Consider the following 22,657-nt stretch of genomic DNA (forward strand, 5'->3'; position numbering starts at 1 on the left):
AGCACATGAAGTTATTTTACTTCTAGTCTAGAGAATATGCCTAACATTCATTTGTAATGTGCAGATCTAATCCTGCTTTTGGGGGCAGTGTAGCTTTGCTTTGTGTGCAGGAGACCAGAATTTAGGATGAAGTTCCAAAACTTCTTAAAGGATTTCTCTGTTCCTTTCCCAGTCTTGCTATGAACACATACAGAGGATGAGGCTCCACCAGAGAGAGACCTGCCATGTAACTCACAGCTCCTGAGTCTGGGGACCAAAAGGGAGCCTCCTCTCTGCTGCACTTTTTGACCAAACACAGTTGGATGAAGAAGCAATTATGTCCCTTCTGTTCTGGCTGCTTTTTAAAAGGGAAGAATGATTATGTATCAGATGAGGGTTTCTTGCTGGGTTTTCTCTTAGACTAGCTGTGATTGTAAAGCACAGACATACAGATGCTGTGGACTAAAAGCCTTCAAGATAAAACTTCAGCTTGTGTTTGGGAATGTCTTTGCAGAAAGTGGCCAAGGTTTCTTTCTCCCTGTAGTTTTATTTCCCTTTCTTGCAAATAGTAACCTGCCTTGAAACCTCATTTAAATGTTCTTTTAGACACTGTGTTTGTTTTGCACTGGTGAACTGAGAGGTTATTTACAGAAAGCAGTCAAATTAAACCATAGGCAACTATTTTGGTGGGACTGTTTCTGGTTGGCAGAAATGTGGCATGGACAGGAGAGGCCATAGCCACCCTCCTAAGCAACCTGCTCCTGGAGTAAGGTGGCTTTTCCTGCATCCCTAAGAGGAAGGTTTTTTCTATTCCTCTTCCTACCTATGACAAATTAAGTACCTCTCCATTGCATTGTAAAGCTGCTATTGACTAACTTCCTTGTTTTATACTTACAAGTGTATATGTACACTCTGCAAACTCCTGTTAAATCTCAGGGATATCACACTTGCACCTTGAACATATTAATGCTGCTTTGTAATTCTGCAGGGGTTTGTGTGCCGAAGAGAAAGAACATGCATTGTTCTGGGGTAAGAAATCTCAAATCCTGGTGACAGAAAACAAAAACCACCTGGCTTTTTGCACTGACATTGCTGCAAAACCACTGGTTTTCTAAGGTTCAGAGATTTTGCTGACAGACCACCCACTAATGCCAGTGGGGTACAAATCAGATTAGAACTGGGCTGGGTTTTATGCTGCCTTAATGAAAGGCAAACAGATATTTGGTATCCTGCTACTCTCAGATAAAAGCAGTAATGTTGCAGTTGCCTGTTTAGAGCAAAAGCTCCTCTGAACTAGATTTTAACCTGCCCTTTTTCTAGTTTTTTTAAAGTTCGACTTGAAAGCCCACGTTTGTGACTTAAGGAAAACATAACAAAACTTCACAGGCAGCTTCCTCCTGTTTATCACAAGTATTATACTTTAATAAATAGTACATAGATTACAATAGTTAATATATTGGTATGATAAGACCCTAATGTATGTTTCACAGTAACTTTGTATTTAAATAAAACTTTAATTTTTAAGACTCCAGGCTCGCATATTTCTTATTCTGATCTTGTTGCTGTTTTCAGGCATTTGAGAATTTGCTTTCCTCTCTTTATCTTTAGAAAATACACGGCTCCCTCACTGCTTTGATCATTCACGGAAATGGAGAATTTGAACTACAAATTAGTTTCCCAATGTAATTCTAGCAGACTGAATGCATAATTTGTTCCCTGCCAACTCAGTAAGGAGGACATGGCTTAAACTTTTAACACAATTTCCTGCAATTAAATTACCATTTTTTTTTCCCACCATTGTCTTGCACTAAGTTTTAGCAGGCCTTATGAAGGAGGGCTCTTACACCTCTTTGGAGCTGAAGATGCTGTGGTGTAGAGACAGCTCAGGTAAAGATAGAATAAGTAGTTGAGACCCACCTTCCTTTACTTGAATGCCTCTTCATTCACCCTGTTTTCTTCCTTCTTTGACTACTTTCTACGGGGAAGAGGAATTAACTTGCAGAAATAATGCCTCTTCCCTGAGAAGTGATGCCTGGATTTTTACATTACAGCAAACTCATGCCATCCATCCAAATGAGGCTGTAGTCAGGTGGATATTACAGTGTCTAAACAGACCCTGGGGAATTTGAGATACTAGGTTCTTGGTGTAAAAGCTGGATTTGTATTTTTGCTGGTTTCACACAGCAAATCCAAGCAGTTCCAGCTTTGCAGGATGTGAAATGAAAAGTACTGTTGATCTAAGCAAGCCCTTGATAAAATTGCAGTGTTTAAAGGGGTTGGTGCCTATACCACTTGCACAGCATGCAGTGAGACAGCGGAATACAAGACCAAAACCATGCTTTCCAACCATTACACTGATTATCAGCTTTAAACCATTGTTCCTCACCTCTATGAAATCTCACCTGATTCATACAAGGAAGAAAGCTGCAGCTGCCTGTCCTTGAGAATGTAAACAGACATAAGTAACAGCTGTGAACTTTTAATTTCAGAGCTGCTTGAAACTGGCAGTTTTCCAGTCTAAAGAAACACCCTGCCAGAAGGTTGAATCACTGAGATGTAGTCACAGCTGTTTAAAGAAAAAAAGAGTTTGTTTTTTCCATATTGCATTTATCCATGCTCTGGGTATTGGTTTTATTTTCAGGTACCACTTCCCTACTCAAAATGCAAAAATTCTACTAGAAAATAAGACATGCGAAATGCATGCATGTACAAAGTCTACAGCATTATCTAGAAAACAGTGATTTTTCAACCTACTAAAGATTTCTACTATTGCACTAAACATACAATTAGTTGCTCTTACTAGTCATCTGGTTGAAAATTGAGGAAGTTCTTGAGCAGTAATTCAAGTGAGCCCTAAAGGGGCAACTAAGGTAACAGTGTGCAGCCATTTGTGCTTCTAGGCTTTCTTACCAGCCAGTAAAAGCAAGAGGGATGCTTCACTAGAAATACTCCTTGAGCCCAAGGGTTGCAAATTGTGCTAAGTAACCATGCAGTAGTGTTATTTGGTGTGGTAACAGCATGGCTTTTTTAGGAGATAATACGAGGCTACTTGCTTGCTCCCCTGATTAATCAAATCTCTGCTTGATAAAATACTGTGCCTTGAAATAGCATGTAGAAATGTGAGAGTACATTCAAGTTCCTTCTTTAGAGCTTGGGTGGAGCACATGCTTAAATTATCAGTGGCAGATTTGCTGTCTGCACTAGTATGCAACCAGGACTTGAGCTTCCTGATTATTATGTTAAATTTAAACCTGCAGGCCCTTGGAGCCTTATGAAGACTGACCTTGTCTGAGACTTGCAGCTTTAGAGAGATGCCACTTTACAGGACACTGGTACAGTCAGCTCTTCCACATCCAAGGTACAGCTGTTGAGCCAGTTCAGGCTTCAATGGAATCTAACTAACTATGGTCTCCTAAAAAAAACCCAAACCCATAAAAAAAGGCTGAGCTGTACCTGGAAGCACGACAGGTCTTACAGTAATTTAGCTGTGAACAGACAAAGCAGAGCTTAACTGTTGGAGTCTGCAATGCAGGTCTGCTGTCTGTATGCAGTGCTCTCAGTAGTAGGAGTATGGTGCAGACCACTGCAACATCAGTGTTTAGTCCTGACAGACCTAAGCTTGATCCACAGAAAATTTCTATTCCCTCTTCCCTGCAGGCACACTCATCAGCAGGGTTCAAAATATAATATTAACATGATTTGGATTTTTCTTTTATCTGAGGATTTTTTTTCCCTGCCCCATTACTCTAGGTATGCGAGTGGCGTAAACTTAAAAAGGATATGAATGTACTCTCTCCCCACTCTACATTAAGGCTCTCTATACTTCAACTGCAAGAGCTATTAAACAGGGGAAAGTCAGTCTTCTACAAACATTTTGCAAAAGGTGTTTTTTACAAAGAATGGAATAAATAGGAAGTTAGAGTAGTGCTGTATCTATTGCTGCTTTCAAGTGGTGGAGCAATGCCTCCGGAGGTGGAGAAAGTGACGTCAGGTCTAGTTTCTTGAAATCTTCATTAGCACTCAATGATGTTAACACCTTCACAGTCCTCTTTAAATCAAACACTGCATGGAGCATGCCCAAAGTAGAAATGGCAGCCTTTGGAGTGTTTTTTGCTGAAGCTTCATCATCGAGGCCGTTTTCCAAGACAGAAATTCTGTTCTCTGCAATAACTTTGAGGAAGTTATAGAACTCCTTGTAGTCTATACCAGTGCAAGACTTCATGATCAACTAGGTTCAAAACAAAACAAAACAACACACCACTGAAATGAAAACAACTCTTTTCTTTATAGTAAGAATAATAAAAACATTTTATCAAGCTAGTAATGAGCTGGAATCATAAGTCACTATGCTTAATCATATTTTTTGTAATTCCACAATGGCACTAAAATTCTTTACCTTACTTGAAATGTCACTAGACCCCAAAGCAACATTCCTGCTAAATGGCTGTGTTATTTGAAACACTTTTTGAAGGATATCAACCTACCAGCAATAACAGCCTCAAAAAATAAGCTTTACGTTTGTTTCATGCTTAAGATTTTGGAAGCATACAAGATACAAAACCCTGCTCAGTACAGCCAGATGTTCTGAAAGCATCACTCTGCAGATACAGAAACCTCCTGCCACCTTTACCTTAATTTTGCTTGTTTCAGATTCACTCTTTAATCATGAATGGTCTTCAAACCAGTTATTCTGTGTGGGGTCAGTCTTGTCAGATCTTCTGTTTACATGAAAAGCACTTATATTTTATAAAGGGGAATGTAAATACTACATAAAAGATTGATCTGGCTGCTAATACTAAGCTTGAAGAGCAGTTGAAGCAGCAGTTTTCCAGACAACATCCTAACCTCCCTGATACAGCAAATATGCACTGGCATAAGCATTCCCTATCTTAACAAAGTGATATTTCATTCCTACCACCCAGAGGTACCTGGACAGGCTTGAGAGTTGGGCTTGTATAAATCTTATGAAGTTAAACAAGACCAAGTGCAAGGTCCTGCACCTGAGTCAAGGTAATTTCAAACACAAAAACAGGCTGGGCAGAAACTGGACTGAGAGTAGCACTAAGAACTTTGGGGTGCTGCCTGACAAGCTCAAAATGACCTGGCAGTGTGTGGTTGCAGCCCAGAAGCCAACCATGTCTTGAGTTAGATCAACAGTAGTAGAAACAGTAGATCAGGGGAGGGGATTATCCCCCTCTGCTCCACTCTGCTGAGACACCCCCCTCCAGTCCTGTGCTTAGCTCTGGAGCTCTCAGCATAAGAAGGATGAGGAGTAGTTGGAGCAAGTCCAGAGAAGGCCACAAAGATGCTCTGAGGGCTGGAGCACCTCCACAATGGAGACAGGCTGAGAGAGCTCAGCTTGTTCATCCTGGAGAAGGCTCCAGGGAGACCTTAGAGCAGTTTCCAGTGCCTAAAGGGGCCAACAAGAAATCTAGAGAGGAGTTTTTTTAGAAGGACATGTGATGACAGGGCAAGGGGGAATGGATTTAAACTGACAGGGAAGATTAAGATTAGATCTGAGGTTGATGTTCTTTCCTATGAGGGTGGTGAGACACTGGCACAAGTTGCCCAGAGAAGCTGTTGCTGCCCCATCCCTGACAGTGGACGGGGATGGACGGGGTTGGCCAGGTTGGACGGGGCTTTGAGAAACCTGCTCTAGTGGAAGGTGTCCCTGCCTGTGGCAGGTGGGTTGGAACTAGGTGAGCTTTAAGGTTCAACCCAAGCCATTCTAGGGTTCTGTGATTTCCTGCAAAATGAAGTTTTCATCAAGAAGTAGGAACTGGGGACATGTACTAATTCCAGGTATGAGGTTAAGGACTTTTGTGTCTTAGAGCTCTAATAAGGTGGTGCAAAGCATCCCTGAAATATATGATTCCCTAACAAGAGTCATGCAGCCAGCATCGCATTGTTATACCTGGCATTGTAGGTGCCAATCATCCATAGGGTCTTTCCATTCATTAATTTCCCGCTGGACAGCTGCTAATTCATCCTGTAGGAAGCACCACATTATAGCCACATTGCAGCCATTCACCCAGTTGTGGTTAATGGAAATGGTATCCTCCTGAAAGAATAATTTAAATGGTTATTAGGCTCTATGAAGGAAAATGAGAAAAAGCAGCTGTATCATCACTGAGTTTGCAAAATATAAAACCATATTCCTCAGCAAGGGAAATGCTTCTTTGGCATCACTATGCTGAGGGACTGTCTCTTTCTAATGTCTCTGAGCAACCAAATCTTGTTTCACTCTGTAACTTGGCAAACATCTTGACTTCCTCTGTCTAAGCATAATTTTCAAGAGCACAAATGTAGGAGAAGGCAGTGGGGAGAAAGGAGTTAGGTTTTTAATTTTGGTTTGTAATCATGAAGACCAATTTGTTAGCATTTTCCATTATTAAATTACAATCTACGGTTAGAAACCAAGATTAACAGCCTCACCATAGGTCCATCTCATCTAGCACCCCATTTCTCAGTGACTAGTAGTAGAATCTAATGATGAAAAGTGTAAGAAAAGAGGGTGCAGACATCTTCTTCAGTGAATCAAGGAGCTTATGAACTCAGGCTTGCTTTTAGCCATCATCTTGAGTGGTGACCAATAGACCTTTCCTCTGTGAGTCTCTCTAAGCTTTTTGCAGCCCAGTTAAACTTTTGGCTTAAACCCACAGCATACTGCAGCAACAAAGGTTTGAACTGATTCAAGCCTGCTGGCTGATGATCAATCTGCGTGATGAAAATGACAGCATCAGTTACCTTACCAGATTGTAAACTTGATGATGCCATCCGCTGGGGATGAAGACTATCTCCCCTGCTTCCTGCACAATCTCAACAGGGGGTTGACTTTGGTTGTAGCGAGGGTAAACACTCCTGTCCTGAAGGCCAGGTGCAGTCACATCAAAGGGCAAGTTGCCGTGGCGGTCTTTCAGGTACTCCTCCTGTCCTGCAGGGTACAACAGCCATTTCTTTCTCCCACATATATTGGCTGACCAGCTATAGGAACGGAAGACATCAGCATGGAATGGAGTCCTACAGGGCAAATCAGATGTTTAAGTGAAGACAATGCTTAAAAGCTGTTAGATGAATTAAAATCTCTGAGAATTAAACACACAGAAATCAACCTTTACTATGTAAACCTGATCCAAACCTGTCATCCTTTAAATTTTGATTGTTTTATACATTAAAAGGCAACTATATCTACATAGTATTTCAGCTTTTTATACCCCATGTTTCTCCATCAGTTAGTTTTGAACCTGATTCACAAACACCTCAATGGCATAAGATTCTGTGATGTGAACTGATGAGACTACTCTAAAGACAACTTTATCACCAACACGAGACTTAATTTTTCACCTGCAAAATATGTGAACAACTCATCAGCACTGCTCCATGGCTTCTGCCAACTTTGCAAATCACAAGTGCTGGATGAATCCCAGGGAGTTTCTGCTCTGAAACTTTATGCAAGCTAGCTCATCTTGTGGGTACAATTCAGGGCTTTCTGACGCACAAAAAACCTCTAGCTGGCTGCAAAAGGACAGCTCAAACCCAGAACCACAGGAGCTGTGCTTGAGAAACAAGACTGCCTGGGTTCAGGTACAGCACTAAGCAGTAAGGCAACACTCCCTCTGCAGCATGATGCTATCCTCAAGAACAATGTGAAACCCCCTGCAATATTAATTAAAAAAAAACAGAATGTAAGAATGACAGAAACCACACTGGCTTACCATGAACCTTTAGGTCCCATGTAGACAAACCGGTAATCATCCACAGCTATAGCATCCCAGTATTCATTCAGCCAGTCAGATGAGAAATACACAGGGGTTGTATAAACATCTTGCTCAGGGAAAGCTCTTAAAAAGATGATGTGTTGGAAATGGGTCTCAGAAAAATGAAACATTTCTCTTTTTTACTTCAGTTTTCAAAACCCAGTTGCAAAGACCAAACAGGTCTCTAACAGGCCATTAATGCTTAGCTGCATCTCCTTCACATTATTTGTTGCAGTGTATCCAGAAGAGGCCATGAAGATGCTCCAGGAGCTGGAGCACCTCAGCTATGGAGACAGGCTCAGAGAGTTAGGCTTGATCAGCCTGGAGAAGAGAAGGCTTTAGGGAGACATTAGAGCAGCTTCCAGTGCCTAAAGGGCCGACAAGAAAGCTGGAGAGGGGCTTTTGACAAGGACGGGAAGGGACAGGACAAGGGGGAATGGCTTTAAACTGGCAGACAGGAGATTTACATGAGATCTGAGGAAGAAGTTGTTCCCTGTGATGGTTCTTCCCTGGCAAAAGTTGCTCAGAGAAGCTGTGGCTGCCCCATCCCTGGCAGTGTTCAAGGCCAGGTTGGATGGGGCTTGAAGCAACCTGGTCTGTGGAAGGCATCCCTGTCTGTGGCAGTAGGTTGGAACTGGATGAGCTTTAAGGTCTCTTCCAACCCAAACCATTCTATGTTTCTATGACAACATTGAGTTGTGTGTAAAATTAATGCAAAAGTGCTTTTCTGCCCCTCAGGAAAGCTGTGAAGGTAAACTGCTATTTGAGAGACTCTTAGTTATGGCAAAAACAGTTTCTAATAAACAAACTATTTGCCTCCAACTGGTTGACAGGCTGGAGGTGTGAAAGTTAGGAGAGAAGCCAGGCTATAGCATTTTTGACAAATGTGTGGCCTTTTCACACAGGATATGCTGCCCCTTTCCAACTGTAGGCTGCATGTCCAGGTTTTCTGTAGCAAGCCATGAAACCAAGAAAGCAGATGAACAGGGAGGCAGAGACTGACAGATTTCCTCTATTGTAAGTCACTGGCACAAAAACTGTAACAAGAGCTCATCACAAGAATGTTGGATTACGAGCAGGACATGTTTAAAGAAGAAAAGAGTTGAGTGAAAAGACATTTAAGTCCTACACCGACATGAGAAACAGACAATGTATCCATCTCACAAGCAGCAGGCTGGAGAAGTCAGGCAGAATACTGGGAAGAGAACTTTTAATGACTGGGAAGGTTAGCAGAAAAGAAAATGGGTAATAAAGGATTATAACTCACACATGCTCACTGAATCTTTTTTCTAACACAGAAATGTCCCCCTTCTTTTTAAGAAGGTTTGCACCGTAGAAGTCATACAAAGCCAAATGCTCCAGCCACATGGTTTCCACAGGGATAACATAGTCATTTAAAACATAGATGAAAAGGAAAGCACTCAAGAATGTCAGCCTCTTTCAGAAAACAATGGCCTATTTAAGGACCTTGCCATGTGAAATACCCCAAGAACAGTGCAGCATAAGGCAGGTATTTTGGCAGGAGGGCTCTAACAAACAGCACTGGTGGCATTTAAACTCTCACGTATACGAAGATGAGCGCTAAGGCTCTGTGGCAGCTGTTTGCTGTGAGTGGCATGCAGGGTTTTCCACAGCACTCTCTTACCTGCTCAAGTGCCAGTCCTTTAGATAAAGACATCCTCGGGATGAACGGTAGCCATTTTTAATGTACTCTTTCCAGTACTTGATATACTCCTTGAAGGGGAGCTGCTCCTTTGGGTTAGAATTGTACTCCTTGACATCACAGTTGGCAACAGGTACTACAGCCTCTCCTGAAATATAAACTACTTCAGCCCTGGTGGGGACAGATTCAATGATGCTAAAACTGAGCTTCCTTACAATATCAACTGCAGAGGCCTCTAATTTCTGGGCCCTATAATGTAATGCTAAGTACAGTACAAGTACATAAAGCCTAGCTCTCACTCCCAACACCATCATTCCAGGCAAACATGATTCAGATCAGAAGTTATTTATTTAATGTGACCTGAATTTTCCTCTTAAACTATATTAGGATTGGGGTATTAGTTCCTACTAAATATACTAAAATTTTAGCACCTGAAAAGATATTTCACTGTAACTACAAGGTATTTTCTCCTTGTCTGAGAAAAGTATCAGGCTGCTCCTCTGGTTAATGTTAAGCAGGTGTATACATTGGTATGGTTAAATTATAGAACACCATTTCATTGTGGGAATAAATTCAAGATTGAAAGCTGCAAAACATAAAGTATAGAAAATTAACGTATTCACTTGGAAAACAGTCTGAAGAATTTCTAGGTTTTGTTCTAGCTGTTCTATTCCTAAAATTAAAAATAAACTGTCATTTAGCATACAAAATTTTATTAAGTATTAACAATGCCATGACTTACCAAACTTCTGCAGCAGATAATCAAAGTTAGGCTTTCCATCCCAAGTCACCCAACTTCTCCTGCTGCCCCAGTCTTCAGTGAATTTAGCTGAGAAAATACAGGGATGGTTGGGAATCAAATAATCCCGGAAAAAGTCTGAGTAAGTGAACGATTCTACTTTTTCAATAAAGTCAACATGTCCTCCGGGGAGGCAGAATGCACCCTGAGATGAACTGCTATAGTCACGAAAAAAGGCAGTGGAACAGGCAAATGTTGCCCTGTCCATGCAGGCTGGATATCCTTCCTGGCTTAGCCAAGACAGCTTTGAACAGACGCTATCCCGTTATGCTACAGCAAACAAACTGCTTTAAAACATGGCTTGAGTCTTTAAATCCATGAAAATTCACAGGAAAATATAAACGGCTGGAGGTAAAACAAGAAGTCATGCAGGAACATCCCACCATGTTTGGCTAATTAGGATATTTCATAGTTTATAAAGTTTAAGGCTGATGGGATATTTGACAAGACCCTATGGATGGTGAAGATGTCACTTTTTCCTCATCACCTTCTTGACAAGGTGACCAGGCTGTCTGGGTTCCTTCCTGTAACAACAGAAATGTTACTTTCAGCGGGATATCCCTGTTAAACGAATTAATTTCAAGGCTGGAGAAAAGGAAACCTCCTAGACATCTAAGGCACTGGAAAACCACAGCAGCTCAGTGGCAGTACTGAGGCTCACCCTTCTGTCAGGTGTAAACTCTGGCACGCCCCCCCCCCCCCCCCCCCCCCCCCCAAACCTTTCTCTATGGGCAAGGCAGGAATTATAGGCTTAAAATACAACAACCAAAAAGGTAAATAATAGTGAATAAAAGGGAGGTGTCCAGGAAGGCAGGGGAAACGGAGCACGAAGTGGGGGAGAGGAGGCCCAAGGAGAAATAAGGTCATATAACCTGCAGGGATGGGCTTCAGGAGCGGGGCAACATCGAGGGTGAAGGGGAAGAAGAGACCCCTGTGCTTAGAGCGTGAAATGGGGCGGCCATGAGGCGGTTCCCCCTTACGGAGCTCCAGGGAGGGGACCCGGAACCCACACAGCATCGTACACGCCATCCCCAAGTTGGGCTCTCGGTCCACCCGCGCAGCCCACGTCCCACAGAAGCTTAGAGGACACCGGAGAATGTATACTCACCTCCAGCCCCCTCGGGGCAGCACCCCGGGGCGAGCGGTGAGACAGGATCCCGCGCCCGCTCACGGAACCTCAGAGCTCGGCAGGCGGGGCCCGAGGGGGGTGAGAAGGGGAGAGCACCGACACGCGGCTCAGCCAATAGGAGCGGGCTGCTGGCGCAGGCGCAGAGTGTCAATGCGGGGATCGCAGCACTGTGGGAGGTGAGTACGGGGTTGGTCTGGCGTTGGGGGGTTTCTGATGGGGTTCGGAGGTAAAGGGGGAGGTTGGTAGTTTCTGAGTAAGGGTGTAGGAAGAGCGGTTTGGTCTGAGCGTGGGAGGAGGGTGAAGATGGAGGGGTTGGGGTTTGACCTAGGGGAAGGGTTGGGGGTCTGGCTCAAAGTGGGAGGTGTGTTTATGGGAACCAGGACTTACAGGTAAGGGAAGGATAGACAGTAAGGGGAAAGTAGGTCTGGCCTTGGGGAAGGTGTGTGGGGGTTATCTTAGAGCTGTGGCAGAGGTGAGGATTGCAGTTGATCCTGGCCTAGCAGTGAAGGAGAGAAGAGGGTTTTGAGTGGCTTTCGCTAGTAGGGCTAGGGAAAGAATGGTGTCCCTTATGATATGGACAGGGACTGGGTAAATATCTTGTTGTGTTTGGGATGAGGAAGAGGAAGGCTATCTTTGGACTTGGGGAAAAAAGAAAAGAAATGGATGGAAATGCTTTTCAGGAGGGGGAGAGTGCTATCTTGGGGTAAGGAAATAGTCTTGGGGTTAGCATTGGGGAAGGAGAAGGTAGGGAGAGAAGGGGTGCAGAAGTGGGGCAGGGAATCGAGGTTTTGGAAGTGTACATATGTCTGTATTTTGGGTTGGAGAAGTTGAGACAGGGTTGAGATTAAAAGGAAAGCTGATGAAGTTTAACCTGGATGCTGTAAGGGGCTGGTGTGAGTTAAAGGATGAGAACTGAAGCAGTCCCATCCTTTAATGTGTTTAGCAGAGGCAGATGGTCTTCTGTTAAATTGCTTTGTATCAGAAGTGGGGTGGGATCAAAATGGCTTTTCCACAGAAAGATGAAAGTATGTTGATGTGGAGAAGCACCTCAAAGTAACTGATCTTTTGGGGGGGTCTGTTGTAATCTGTAAATGAGTGGAGCTGAGTTTTTCTGTGTACCATAGTAAGCATACTGTGTGTCTTTGCCTGCTGCACCTCTCGAAGGGTCATCCCTGAGTACTGTGTACCTTGTAGCATCATTTGGAGAAATGTAGAGTTAGAAACCTGGTGAAATTGTGTCTCAGGCCTTTGGGTAAAAAAGGTGGGAGAGCCACAGATTCCTAAAATCCCAGGTTGGAAGGGACCTCAGCCTTTCTAGGCAAAGCATGACCTAGGCTGGATGTCCCAGCACCCTATCCAGCCTAATCTTAACAGTGTCCAATGATGTGGAGTCCACCACTTCCCTGGAGAGATATTACAGTGGCTGACTGTGCTCCTTGTGTGCCCCTGGGGTAATTAGTGATGCTTACATTTCATTGAATGATCTCAAGTACTTCACAAGAGAGGGTGAGTCACCTCCTTTTTATAGAAGCAGCCACTCAGCTGTGTGTTAGCTAAAGAATTTCTACAATGTTGTGGTGATGCAGCCGGAAATGTAATCCTCATCTGTATGCTGCTAATCCTAGTTCTTGTGCTGCGTTGCTGTGTGTAGCTTTGTGTGGTGCTGCACTCAGTTTGGGGTGGCAGATGTATCATAAGGATGAAGTGTTTGCTTAAAAAAAAGAGGTGGATAGTGTCTTGGTGTTGTGAAGCCCAGGTTGTGAGAGGAGACGTGTCATCCAGTCTGTAGACACACGTGTAGGGAAAAGATATGTTTCTTAAATATGGGAGACCTTACTGTGAAATCACTTCGGGGTCTCCTTCCACTGCATAAAGGGAAGCAGTTTAAGGACTGTTAGTCATTCAAGTTTATAAACCTATTGTTGATTGTATTTACATGTACTTGAAAGCCGTATGTTTATTTAATTTTCAGTTTTCCTACCAACCTAGTCCTTTATATGATATTCTAATCTGCCCATTGTTTTTGGTATTTTATTTAATTTGTTTGGAGGTGGGTTTTTTTTTTGTTTGTTTGTTTGTTTTTTCTGGTGGGAATATTGGAAAGGGATGTTTTATTGCTGGTACGCCTTTTTTTCTGTGTGTTTTACAAAGCTATGAATATTGTGTCTTTTTGAGTAACTTTTAGCCGTACTAGTAGGAATAGAATGGGAGTTGACATAATGCTGAAAAAATGATTAAAGTCATGGGAGGAGGAGATACCCTGAATTTCAGGCAATCGTAGAATCACAGAATGGTTTGTTTTGGAATGGACCTTAAAGCTCATCCAGTTCCAAACCCCTTGCTGTGGACAGAGACACCTTGCATACACCAGGTTGTTCAAACCCTGTTGAACTTGGCCTTGAACAGTGCCAGGGATGGGGCAACCGTAGCTGTTCTGGGTAACCTATGTCAGGGCCTTACACTACCCTCACAGGTAAAAAACCTTCTTCCTTATATTTAATCTAAACCTACCATCTTTCAGTTTAAAGCTATTCAAACAGTTCCTTGTAATTAACCAGCTGTGCAAGTAGTAGAAGGACTATAGCTTGGTGGTTTTTGAAATGTGATTATTAAAACTTTAGGAAATACAGGGGGGGAAAGTCTTTTCATTTGAAGGACAGTGGCTATAATGATGAGCTCGCTGTTTACGTTAGAGATGATGTTGGTGTATTTAACTTTGTTTTTAATTTCATGTCTTAAGTATGATGAGGTGTCCTCCATTTAGGTGCTGTTAGAGCTAACAAGAGTTAAAGTTTTATTTTATAAAAGGCAAAGTGCTGCCAGTAGGCGAGACTGAGAAGTTTTTGTAATATTGACTCAAAGAGAGCAGAGTTGCAAAAGTAATAGGATGATGTTTTCTACCTGCTTTGAAACCATCGTCACAGGTTAATAGCCATTAGCGAATTATATGACAGAGTGTATAAATGTGTTGTGTACTTTTAAAGTATACGTGGTACATATACTACATGGGGATGTACATATTTAATACCTGTCTTGAGCTAACTTCAAATGATTGTGACTGTTCCTGCTCTAGTTTAACACTAGTGAAATTTCTTACGTGTTTTAATCCAACTCTTTGATGTCTGGTATTAAATTACAGTATGGTGTTGAATGTTCATAAATGATAGCTGTGTTCTTGGTGACTGTTTTCACTGGTGAATAAAATCAATCTTGGTTATCCTTGCGTACCTCTGTATTTCTGCAAGGTATGAATCCCTTCTATGTGAAAGGGAAAAAATAAAGTGCAGGTGTGATGGTAATGAAAGTGTCATTATACTGGGGAAAAAAATGTGTTGGAACAGCAAATGGATTTAATTACCAAATGGGGTTTTGCTTGGAAATTCTGGCCTTGGGCACAGAGAGGAGCTGACTGTCAGGCAAAGCTGTCAGGTGAGTCAAAAGTCATAAGACCCCAGGCATGTGTGCATATATATACACAGGTGAAGTTACTGCTTCATTTCTTCTGGACTTGGAGGACTTGCTTTACTTTTAGATCCAGGGTTAAATATACATTACCTATTATTTATATATTTTTCTTTTTGATAGTGGGCATAATAGGATTTTTTGCTGTAGTGTCTGTTTTTTTTACTTGCTGTTTTGGATTTTGAAGAGAAAGAAATACTGGGTGAAAAAATTCTAACTACAGATGGACAGCTCTGTAAAGGCAGCAGCCCACAAAAGGCTGTCTGAGAATTCTGCGTCTACAAACAGAGGTAAGGAGCTTGAAGTATAGTTTAGGAAGGTCTTTTTTTTTTTTTTTAATGACCCAGTGTTCAGACTGCATCAGATATTGATATTTCCACAGCCTTAATGGTAGAGTGTTGGCTTGAGAGGAAAAACGCTGTCTTGAGGAGGGGGTTAGTGGTAGTCATACGTAGTTTGTGGAATGCTTAGCATGTGTAAATGAACTCTAGGCTGAGATTTTACAAAACTTGGAGTCATTTAGTTATTTACAGTTTCTCCTTGTCTCCCTAGTATGGCTGTGCCAGGCTGAAGGTGGCTGTTGCTGTTAGCAAGATCTAGGAGTTATTTGTAGGTGACATGTTCTGTGGGTGCCTTTTCCAGCAGCGAGCACTGGGAAACCTGCATTTGGTTCCAGGTTTCCCTTGTGATGTTCTGCAAGGCATATAATCTTTCGGTGTCTTGGTTTCATCATTATTTATATACATTATTTATAAACTAATATCTCAGAGCAACAGCTTGTGAGCAGCATGTTAGTTGTTGAGCTTTTCAGAAGCTAGTGTAAGTAGCAAAGACACATGCAGGGTGGAGGAAGAGAATGTCAGTACTTCATGGGGGTTGGGATTTGCTGCTTTCCTGAATGTTTTGATAAATTGAGAGACTGCTGATTCATTCTAGTTTTTTATTTCTTCCCCTCACCACCCTCCCACCCCAGGTCTGATTGGAGCTCTTTCAGTAAACATCATTTGCCTCTGCAATATGTTTACGCTTCAGGGAGCTTGAGGATGTAATACATGATAGTTATTATTGCTTTTCTTCTGTTCATACTGAATTTACTTCATATCTAGGCAGTGTCAAAAAGTTACTCTTAATTTGGATTTGAAATTTATCAATCCTAATTAAGAGAAAACATTATTTAATTTCAATTGTCATTGATTTCAGCACGAACATAATTTACATTATTGTGATGTAAGAACACTTTGTTGTTTAACTTGACATAGTTGTCAGTTACAATAACAAAAAATCTACTTTATTAGCATAAAGCAGCACACAGCATTAACTGTGTATCCCTATTAGAAACATTTTCCACTTAAAGCCTCCTCTGAAAGCTCCTGTTCTGATGATGACTGTTGTGGAATCCCCCTGGCCGATTTGATTGTTTTTAGGACAGCTTTTCTTTTTGCTATTTCTTTGTGTATGACGGAAAGAAAATAACCTTTATTTAGAAATTATAATAATTACCTACACACAAAACCCAATAAACCTCTGGGGAAAAAAAATCCATCTGTCTGATCTAACCTTGTTGTATTCAAGGAACTACCTTCTTTTTCTAGATGGAGGAATCAAGGCCAGAGGTTTTAGCTTTCTCTCCAAATTACAGATATTTTATAGCAAAAGTCAATAAAATAATAATATTTCCTAGAACTTGTAATTGTTTTGTTAGCTATAGTTACTCATAGAAATCAGACTTCTGTGGGCGTTTTTCCTCTCTCTTTGGCCCAAAGTACAGTGTGAAGTTGTCACTCTACCATTGTGGTTTCATTAGGCCCAAACAGAATGAGAATTTTCACTTTGAAATCTAGCTTATTGGTGAACTTATGCCATGGTGGAGTTTGGTGGTGGTTTGTTTTTGTGTTCAGATTTTCATCACTAAAATTCGTAATGACACAAAATAAGGCACAAAACCATAGTACAGAAATACAGTTTTTTTGTGGAATATGGCAATCCATGAAGAGTCATTATTTCAGGAATACAGAAGTTTTAATATATTTAATAAAGGCATTGCAACTGAACTCTGAAGCAAAGCCCTCTAAAAGCCTGGCCTCACCGCCAGTGTGACTAACAGGTAGAGGGAGGCAATTCTTGCCCTTACTCTGCTCTCATGAGACATCCCCACCACACACCTTGCAGTCCTGTGTCCAGCTCTAGGGCCCCAACATAAGAAGCACATGGAGCTGTTGGAGGAAGTCCAGAGGACACCATGAAGATAATCAGAGGGCTGAGGGACCTTTCCTATGGGAACAGGTTGAGAGAGATGGGTTTGTTCAGCCTGGAGAAGACAAAGCTCCAGGGAGACCTCAGAGCAGCTTCCAATGCCTAAAGGGGCTGATAGGAAAGCTGGAGAGGGGCTTTTGGCAAGGGCAGGTAGCGACAGGACATGGGGAAATGGTTTTACGCTGAAAAAGGGGAGATTTAGATGAGATCTGAGGAATAAGTTCTTCCTTGTGAGGGTGGTGAGGCCCTGGCACAGGTTGTCCCAAAAAACTGTGGCCACCCCGTCCCTGTCAGTATTCAAGACCAGGTTGGACAGGGCTTTGACCAACCTGGTCTAGTGGAAGGTGTCCCTGCCTGTGTGTGTGGGGGGGGGTAGGCAGAGGATAGGGTGAGGCTCTAGATGATCTTTAAGGTCTCTTCCAACCAAACCCCTTCTATGATCCTGTGATTTAAGAGATATTACTGATGCAGCAACCTGAAAGCACTAGGACATCTTTAGTGTGTATTATCGGAATTCACACCAGCACTACCTGATAAAAGGTCTATTAGCTTTTTATTTGTATGAGGATTCCTAGACATTTCTTTAAGGGGAACAGATTGTATTGACGTCAAAAGGTGTAATTACTGTCAGTGTCAACTGAACTGGGGACTTTGTAGTGGAGATCTAATTTATTTTACCGCACAAGTAGTTGAACATCTTGAGGTAATGTGATGGTACTAATTTATAAATTGTGCCATCAAACATGAAAGATTTTGAGAAGATAATGAAAATATATGTAATTACCATTACTTAATGGGTGTTCACAAAGTAGTTGTGGAGCATAATTGGGTTTTGGTGTTCATGCTGAAAATGGTAACAGCGTGAAGGATAAATTACAGGAAACAGTCTAACCCATGGATATGAGGACACTCTTTGGGCTTGTGGAGAGGTGCTACTCCTGACATGTTTCATTGGATTTACTATTCCAAATCTGAGATTGTTTTGATGTGAGTAAACCAGGCCTGAGGCATATGACAGCTGTTTGTTTCCTTGTTGGGATTGCAGATACCAATGAGCAAGTATTACAGGATTAATATTATGTCATCAAATAGCATCACGGTCTCCCAGGAGAACAGAGCCTGTCATAGAGGTGCAATGAAATCACCAGTCCCTGAACCCCGTGTTCCTCACACTAAGTGAACAGTCAGTTCTGCTTGCTCCACTATCACCCTTGTGGAACTGCTCTGCAGCAGGCTAGCAGCACCTCTTCCGATAAATACAGTTGATGTTTTTCTAGTCTTAACTTCCACGTGGGTCAGTCAGGATTTTCCCAGCAGTGCTGATAAGCTGTTTACAGTTCTTCCCGAGCTCCTGTTTCCAAACATCTTTAATAGTAGCTAAGCAACAATGAATATTTTACAGAACAAATACCACAGATTTGAGGTGTTTATTTTGGCTGTGTTATTCTACCAGAAGTTCTAATATCTATTTGAGTTTTGTAAGGTAGATATTTTGTTAGGTTTCTCCTGAGACCAAGAGTGATGGTCTGAGGTAGTGACAATGTTTGAAGAGTATCCATTTGTGGCTGGGTGTTTCTGTTTTTTAATGGCTGTGAGTTCTGGTCAGTGGTGTTTTTGTTTTCACCTGCACTGTTTGGTGTGTTGGATAGACATTCTGGGTGTCTTAATATACCTCGATGTTGAAATATCAGTGTGGAAGGGGAAGGAGCAGTTCTTTCTTGTGATTGCTGTAGATAGGTATCAATGAACTTGCATTTGGTATGTTCTGGTTTTTCGTCAGTACCTATTCGTCTATGGGAAGCTGCTTCTGATGTTGCAGTAGGGAATGGAAAAATTTTTATGTGGTCAGTTTTCAGGAAAACTACATATGTGAAAGGCTCAGAAAACTTTTTCAGAATTCTGTTTTTTGTAGGTTCCTGTCCACCCAAAAATATGAACGTATGCGTGTGAACATGTAAGACTAATCAAATTATAAAGCATCTCCCCTGAGCAAGACAGCACAGTGCTTACTAAATATCCAGGACATTAATACAACAGTCATTTGAAGTTTGTGCTGTTGTAAGTCATGTGCTGATACATGATGAGAACGTTATAAAACAGAGGGGCAGTGCTGTTATGGAGTGGGCAGTAATATTGACAGTCGTGTTTAGAAAGTCCTGAGCCTTTCTGAATTAAATACTCTGATGGTTAGAAATGGTTACCAAATTTTGTAACCCATCCACAGCTATTTCCAAATCTATCAGGTATGTACCTGAAAGGTTACCAGGCAAGTGCTGGAAGCCAGCTCTGCGTAGGATTAGTTAGTTATGAGTGTGTTTTAATGTCAGCTTTTATAAGTAGCTAAGGATTCTTGCTTTATTTCCTTTCTCTTTTATGCTAGTTTCTCCTTCTGACTTTGAGAGTATTGCTCTTGACGGGGATCTGAACAGCGAGCTGATGAGCGAAGACATACGTATCCATAGCTGGCCTTGTTCTTACTACTTAGACACCAGCAAACAATGGGTCTCTGGCAGACTCTCACTGACTCCTGTTGCGATCAGATTCACAGCTGGCAAGACTGGGGAACTTTTGGTGAACTTCCATCTTTCTAGTATCAGTGAAATCAAGAAGGAATCTTCAAATTTAATCTTCAGCTCACTTACCATCTTAGAGAAGAACACGAAGCACTGGTTTAGTTCTCTGCAGCCCAACAGAAATGTGGTATTCAACATCCTTGAGCATTTCTGGAGGGAGCAGTTGCTGTCAAGTCAAGGAGCAGAAGCAGCAGCTTTGCAAACAACAAAGGGAAAAGAACTGACGGGATTACTGACTGGCTCACAAAAGCGGCTGGAGGACACAGCAAAAGTGCTGCACTATCAGGGCGAGCAGTTTGATAACATCATGAGAGGACTCAACAAGATTGAAGGGGATATGGATGTAGCAGACAGGTATGGTAATGGAGCATCCTCTGAGCTAAGCAGTACTTGTGGGATTGCATTGCTTATGCCCAAATTTTATGGGGCAGATCCGTGGAAGTCTTCAGAATCATAGAATGGTTTGGGTTGGAAGGGAACTTAAAGCTATCGACCTCCAACCCCTGCCATGGGCAGGGGCACGTCCCACTAGACCGGGTTGCTCCAAGCCCTTCCAACCTGGCCTTGAGCACTGTCAGGAATGGGGTAGCCACAGCTTCTCTGGGCAACCTGTGCCAGGGCATCACCACCCTCACTGGGAAGAACTTCTTCCTCAGATCTCATCTAAATATTCCCTCTTTCAGTGTAAAACCATTTTCCCTTGTCCTGTCCCTACCTGTCCTTGCCAAAAGCCCCTCTCCAGCTTTCCTGTCAGCCCTTTTAGACATTGGAAGCTGCTCTGGGGTCTCCCTGTATCCTTAACTTCTCCAGGCTGAACAAGCCCATCTCTCTCAGCCTGTCTCCATAAAAGAGGTGCCTCAGTGCTCTGAGTGTCGTCATGGCCTCTGGACTCACTCAAATGGGTCCATATCCTTATATTGGGATAAACTGTTGATTTTACCTGAAAGTTTAAGCTCACAGTGGTCTGTTGTGGATCTAGTTCTTGTTACAAGATGTGTCTATTTCTTTCCTCCCTTCTGTGTGGCGTTTTTTTCATACTTCTCTTTGTGCATATATACCTGTCCTCTTTTTCAAATAACTTTTCAAACCCTTACAAGTTTGATCCACAACTGGCAGAAATGGTAGGGATCTCCAAAATATGAACAATGTGTAAGTTCTAAGAGAACAGGCAACATTAGGTGAAGGAGGTGACAATTCATGTCCCCACGGAAGGATCAGGTGTGTCATTGACATTTTTATTAGATGTCTTTGAATATGTATAAATGAAAAATACTGTCTTTGGTTAATTTTGTGGAGCAGCCTGTTTTGTTGTTCCACAGCAAACATAACCACAGTTCTGCTTTTCTAGTTCTTCTCAAAGGAAATTTTGAAGATAACAGGTAGGCTGCTGACTTGGAGGCAATTTTCTGCCGTTATTGGGAGACAGCTGCCAGTTAATTCTTAGGTAGATTGTACTTCTTTCTCATGCATGAAAGCCAGCTCTTGAAGCTGCTTTTTGCATACATTGGGTAGTTGAGGGCTTTATATTTGTCCTTTCCTTCACATGAACTTACTTCCCAGCTACACGTAGCAGCGAGTATTTGGTCTGGTGTAGATGTAGTCAAGGAAATAGCTGTAGAAACAGTGCTCCCTCATTTGTGATATAAAACTGTACTACTTTGAACCTTACATGGAATATTCTCTGCCTTTAGGTCTAGGTGGAATAAAAGTTTTGAGGAAAAAACAAGCAGTGTGAGCTGCTCTGAACTGCTTTGTCTGCAGTGGGGCGGTGCAAGAATGGGAGAGACAGTACCAGACTATTTGTAGTAATATCAGTTGAGCACTTAAGCCAGTGTAGTCATTAAACTTAGACACTCAAGTGCTGCCTTTAGACAACTGAAGTAAGGAATTTGGAGCACATTTGAGGTTGCTTAACAAAGTTTTGCAGAACTCAATGTGAGTAGTAAAATGGTTGGTGTCTTGATCAGAATATTATGGCTTTAATTCACTTTGAATGCTAATCATTATTCTGTGTTGTTTTGTATGCTGCAGGTTTGATTTGATAGCAGTCCAAAAGAGGCAGTAAGGTAGACAGTAGTGTTGTAATATGTAGCTATGATGGCTTTTGTTGAAGCTCTGACAGTTGCATGAAAAAACAAACGCAGTATAGTTCAAACCAGTTGTTTTTGGAAGAAGCATCTGTTTTTAGACAGATATCATGTCTAAAAGAAAGTGTTGATTTTACAATGGTTCGGTGGATATTCTGCATACTCTTTAATGGAAAGCCAAGATAATTGAAATCTTCAGCAATAGCTTTTAAAGTTCTATAGCAATAAACAATGAGTAGGAAAATAAATACCTGCTCATTGTTTTTGGAAGAGAGTTTTGTTTTGGGTTAAGATGCACTGGGAGGTATTATTTGTCCTCATGAATCTGAAGAACTAGATGCTTTGATTTAAAAATGGAAAAATAAAGGAAGGCATTGACCAAATGTTAGCTGTTTTATCTGTAGTACAAAGAGTTTGGACAGCTTGCAGGATAAAATGTAGCCCAGAATCCATTAGGGAAAAGGTTTTAATCACCCTGTGCTTTTCTAACACTTAGTTTTCTAGTGTAGTTTGTGTGTAGTTTTTCTTGTGGAGATGCTTCTCAGCCAAAAGTCTTCTCTTAAACTGATGGCATCTCTCTTCTCCTGTCCTTAACCAGTGTAGGAAATGGGGAAGACCATGAATCCAGACTATTAACATAAATGGCCTCATGTCTGTAAGGCTCTTTGATTGTTGTTTTCCATAGAAGCTTGCTGAAAAGTAACTGCATGGGTAATACCATGCAGGACTATTTTCCATGTGTAGCAGATTCTGTGCAGAAGGAAACTTTGGTAACAAACTTCTGTGTCTGCTAGTTCAACAGCGCCAGTTTGATGGTATTGTCTATCATAAAAAGAACTAGGCCCCTTTATCTCCTTTTGTATGTTTAAAATTTTGATTAACTTTATCTTGCCTGTGTGTGTGGGCTTTTTTTGATTATTAATTCTGTTGTGTATGCATGGGTATATACAGCTGC

General features: G+C 41.8%; 3 protein-coding genes across 7 annotated transcripts in view; 2 read left to right on the top strand and 1 right to left on the bottom strand.

The window, feature by feature from the left end:
* Positions 1 to 1,505, top strand: part of ALS2CL (ALS2 C-terminal like) — a 46,821-nt gene extending 45,316 nt beyond the window's left edge. For all 3 annotated transcript variants that reach the window (XM_031044567.2, XM_031044568.2, XM_031044569.2), the window contains exon 26: positions 173 to 1,505. In XM_031044567.2, coding sequence (XP_030900427.2) covers positions 173 to 244 — 72 coding nt within the window. In that variant the 3' untranslated portion in view covers positions 245 to 1,505. The remainder of the gene's footprint in view (positions 1 to 172) is intronic.
* JMJD4 (jumonji domain containing 4) lies at positions 1,375 to 11,386 on the bottom strand. 2 transcript variants are annotated; one of them, XM_005143970.3, is made up of 7 exons: positions 11,307 to 11,386; positions 10,142 to 10,722; positions 9,382 to 9,547; positions 7,695 to 7,820; positions 6,732 to 6,999; positions 5,894 to 6,040; positions 1,375 to 4,207 (listed from the first exon to the last, which is right to left on the bottom strand). In XM_005143970.3, exons 2-7 carry the CDS (start codon positions 10,404 to 10,406, stop codon positions 3,896 to 3,898), a joined length of 1,284 nt encoding a protein of 427 aa, XP_005144027.1. In that variant the 5' UTR covers positions 10,407 to 10,722; positions 11,307 to 11,386; the 3' UTR covers positions 1,375 to 3,895. The 2 variants fall into 2 exon arrangements, with proteins under 2 accessions (XP_005144027.1, XP_030900431.1); XM_031044571.2 differs by lacking the exon at positions 11,307 to 11,386 and adding an exon at positions 11,071 to 11,148.
* An 89-nt stretch (positions 11,387 to 11,475) lies between these two features.
* SNAP47 (synaptosome associated protein 47) overlaps positions 11,476 to 22,657 on the top strand; it is a 30,548-nt gene continuing 19,366 nt past the window's right edge. The window contains exons 1-2 of one of the 2 annotated variants that reach the window (XM_031044591.2): positions 11,476 to 11,503; positions 19,423 to 19,969. In XM_031044591.2, coding sequence (XP_030900451.2) covers positions 19,479 to 19,969 — 491 coding nt within the window. In that variant the 5' untranslated portion in view covers positions 11,476 to 11,503; positions 19,423 to 19,478. Of the gene's footprint in view, positions 11,504 to 14,842; positions 15,080 to 19,422; positions 19,970 to 22,657 lie in introns of those variants that run through there. The other variant, XM_005143969.4, reaches the window with a different exon arrangement.

Source organism: Melopsittacus undulatus, chromosome 1, assembly GCF_012275295.1.
Source record: "Melopsittacus undulatus isolate bMelUnd1 chromosome 1, bMelUnd1.mat.Z, whole genome shotgun sequence".
Classification (NCBI taxonomy): domain Eukaryota; kingdom Metazoa; phylum Chordata; class Aves; order Psittaciformes; family Psittaculidae; genus Melopsittacus; species Melopsittacus undulatus.

Excerpts from the sequence above, each read along its gene's own strand:
- JMJD4 (XM_005143970.3), bottom strand. The coding sequence starts at position 10,406 with ATGGACAGGGCAACATTTGCCTGTTCCACTGCCTTTTTTCGTGACTAT. Across the intron at positions 6,041-6,731 it reads ATCATCAAGTTTACAATCTG|GAGGATACCATTTCCATTAA; the intron begins GTAAGGTAACTG and ends TTATTCTTTCAG. Across the intron at positions 4,208-5,893 it reads ATTGGCACCTACAATGCCAG|TTGATCATGAAGTCTTGCAC; the intron begins GTATAACAATGC and ends TTTTGAACCTAG.